This window comes from Thermobia domestica (genome assembly GCF_964235325.1).
Source record: "Thermobia domestica chromosome 7 unlocalized genomic scaffold, izTheDome1.hap1.1 SUPER_7_unloc_1, whole genome shotgun sequence".
In the NCBI taxonomy this organism is placed as follows: Eukaryota; Metazoa; Arthropoda; class Insecta; order Zygentoma; family Lepismatidae; genus Thermobia; species Thermobia domestica.
In genome coordinates this window covers 267509-270986 of record NW_027655884.1, presented here as the reverse complement: position 1 = coordinate 270986, position 3478 = coordinate 267509, and the positions used below count along the sequence as shown (strand labels likewise).

The 3478-nt window shown below is 36.2% G+C and overlaps 1 protein-coding gene across 1 annotated transcript; it reads left to right on the top strand.

Annotated features, from left to right (window-relative positions):
• Window positions 1–495: 495 nt before the first annotated feature.
• LOC145676332 (uncharacterized) lies at window positions 496–1668 on the top strand. The gene has a single exon (XM_081747169.1). The coding sequence runs from the start codon at window positions 496–498 to the stop codon at window positions 1666–1668; it is 1173 nt and encodes a 390-aa protein (XP_081603295.1).
• The last annotated feature ends 1810 nt before the right edge of the window (window positions 1669–3478 follow it).

The following is a 3478-nucleotide window of genomic DNA, read 5'->3' as shown; positions in this document are numbered from 1 at the left end:
GGATTCGTTGATAAGACCAGGCAATGTTATATAGGGTGTGCAAAAATACCGATACGGTGGAGGAAGGTGTTTGAGGTGACGGTAGTGTATGCAGTCTTTGCCAGGTGAAGATTGGGGTAGATGAGATGAGAGTTCAGAGCTGATGAAAGGAGGATATAAGGGCCGGATGGTTCTGGGTGTATCATTATATAAACCAAGACTACTCTATATAAGGCTAGGGTCAGACACGCCTCTTTTTTCGCCGTGGAAGCAGTGGTCAAACTATGACGTCACATGGCGACAACTAAAGGGACAAACACACACACATACACGAATACAAAATAATGGGAAACATGTGTGGCTGAAAAGAAGAATTTGAGAAGCATTTCTGTTAGAAATTAGTTTGTTTTGTGATTGTGTTGTGAGCTGTGTTTTGTTGTGTGTATTTTTCCATTATTACCACATATTCGTGTGTTAATGCTGAGTGAGTAAGTGCATGTTTAATATCTAAAGAAAATGCCGTCTGAGTGTGCTGTTTCAACTTGTAAGAACAACAGCAGAAGTTGCAATAAAAACATTATTTTTCATCGTTTCCCAAAGGATTCTGCGGTCTCTGCAGTGTGGACAGTGAGGTGCAAACGAAAAGACAGTTTTAAGCCCGAAAATAGTCGTATTTGTTCTACGCATTTTTGTAGTGATGATTATGAGCGTGACTTGGAACATGAATTATTAGGCCTCCCTCCAAGGAAACGTCTTAAACAAGATGCAGTCCCAAAAATAAGTTTACCGTCTAATTTTTCTCCCCAAAAATCAGAACGAGGTGATCGACAGTTAGTAAGAGAGAGGAAACGACAAACAGCAAATATACTACAAGAATCACCGTCATCTCCTAAGAAGAAGTGTAAAAGTGTACTAAGTGATAATATATATGATAATGATAATGTTCTCCAAAATAACTTAGTAAGAGAAAACGAAGAATTACGTGTACAGCTAAATAATTTAAAGAATCAATTAGAAACCGAAAAAAGCCGCAACAGAGCTTATCAAGCTCAAATTTCGAATTTGCGTAAAAAATTAAATCCCAGTAGGCAGCACGGATTCGTTGCGAGTGAAGTTCGAAGAATTTTACGAACGTCATTCACTGATAGCCAAATTGATTGCCTGCTCAATCAGAAAACGAGAACTAAGTGGCAACAAGAAGATATGACGATGTGTTTGTCTCTTTGGACTTTGTCAAAGAAAACATACATGTTCTTGCGCGAAAAGTGCCATTTTCCACTGCCGAGTGTAAGTACCATTCGCCGTTGGTTTCGTTCAATAAAATGTGAACCAGGTCTTCTGAAGCAAGTCATATGCATATTGAAGTCCAAAGGTGAAGGTCTATCTGTTTCAGAAAAATTGTATGTAATCTCGTTTGACGAAATGAACATTCTACAAAAAGCTTGTTATGACAAACGGACTGATGCTATATATGAACCTTCTAAACAGGTGTTAGTGGTGATGGTTCGAGGATTAGTGGGTAAATGGAAACAACCAATATATTTTGATTTTGATATTAGGTTTACAAAAACATTATTTGACACAATTGTCCAAGCTCTAGAAGAAATAGGGTATCCTGTGGTTGCTGCAGTATCAGATCTTGGAGGATCAAATAGGTCTTTGGAAAGAGTTAGGGATAACAATGAATAACACGTCATATCGCAATCCTTTCGACACCGAGAGAAATATATTCTTTTTTGCCGATATTCCTCACATGATTAAGTTGTTAAGGAATCATTTCTTAGATGAAGGCTATGTATCACCATCAGGAGAAAGAATTTCAAAATTCCCATTAGTAGCTCTTTCGAAATATGACTGTAATGAAATTAAAATATGTCCCAAGCTTCGTGACATTCGTGGAACAAACAGACAGAACTTTTTTCGGAAAGTGTTGCAAAGGCAGTGCGGTATGTGTAACCAAAGGAAGAAACATTATCGAACTTCATTTTGGCTATAGATAAATTTTTTGATGTTTTTAATTCGCGCCTACCTTTCGATTTTAGAAAGCCCTTAAGAAGTGCTTTTGGAAATTCTATTCAATCCCAATTAAGTATTTTGTCGCAAATGCTAAATCTTACCTTAGGTATAAGAAAAGTAGGAAGCAAAAATATTTTGCCATTTCAGGAAGGTATTGCAATATCTATTAAATCTTTAATATCTTTATTCGAATATGTCAAAAGTAAATATGGTATACAATATATTAACGAGTAGAATTAACCAGGATTGCTTAGAGAATCTCTTTTCGCAGCTACGCTTTGCTGGTGGACAGTATGATCATCCTACACCAGTTGAAGTTAAGTATCGATTAAGGAAACTAATTTTAAGTCGCAATGTTTCCGCTGTAAGTTCAAATTTGAAAGTGAGTAAAGACAGTGGCGAGCCGTATGTTTCCTCCGAGTTTTATGTATCACTATTGAAAGAATCACAGAGTATAGTTGAGAACCTCAAACATAAAACTGGTGAATGTTCAAGTAGTAATTATGCAATTGAGCATGAAGGGCTTAATCGGAACTCTGTACACGAAACGCTGAAGGAAAATAGTGATGAGAACATAAACACGTCAAACGAAGGTTTGTTGTATATAGCTGGATATATAGCTTTCAAAGAAGGTAAAAAATATCCAGAATTATGCTCAGAGGGCAAAAAAATAATAGCTGGAAAAGTTTCATGGTTGTCGTTTCTCTCTAGAGGTAGTCTTGTGCACCCGTCGAATAAATTTTATGAAGATGTGATGTACATGAACAGAGAATTTTTGAAATTTCATGGTTCAACATCATTTCGACAAAGGACAAAAGTTGTGAAAACCCTATCCGAATTGATATCGCGCAAGATACCACATGTGCCTCTTAGTGTAATCGAAAGATTTATAAGATTAAGAACTATTATTAGGATTAGGCATATAAACAACGTTAGTTCACCAAGTCACGCTCAACAACAGAAAATGAAAAAGTTAGTGAAGTAATCACACAATGAAGCTTAACGTATCGATATAGCGTCGAAGGAGATAGTAAGTTATTCATTTTATATTTCTCGCAAAAAAAAAAGTCTTTAGTAAAATAGTTTTAACCTTATGCATTTTTTTTGTAAATATAGCAAGTCGATTCAAATTTCTTACGCAAATTACTTTTTTAGGGATTTGTTAATTACTTCTTATTTACTCGTTTGATATTTATTCCGTTAGTTACTTCATTTCGGTGTTTGTGCGTGTGTCAGGGGGGAGTAGACCGTTGCAACTTCTAAAGTTAGTGTGAAAAATGCTATTTATAGGTAGCATTTTTCCGTTTCACCTTAACTTTCGGGGGAATCTATACCCCACGGACTATTCCCTGGCTACCTCCCTGTCTCTAAGATACAAATAGAATTGCTTAGATACCTGAAGAAAGGGAGTGATCAACGTCACCAGTATTTTGCATCTTATTTTTAATAATAGAAATGTAACTAAATGTGGTGATTTGGGCGA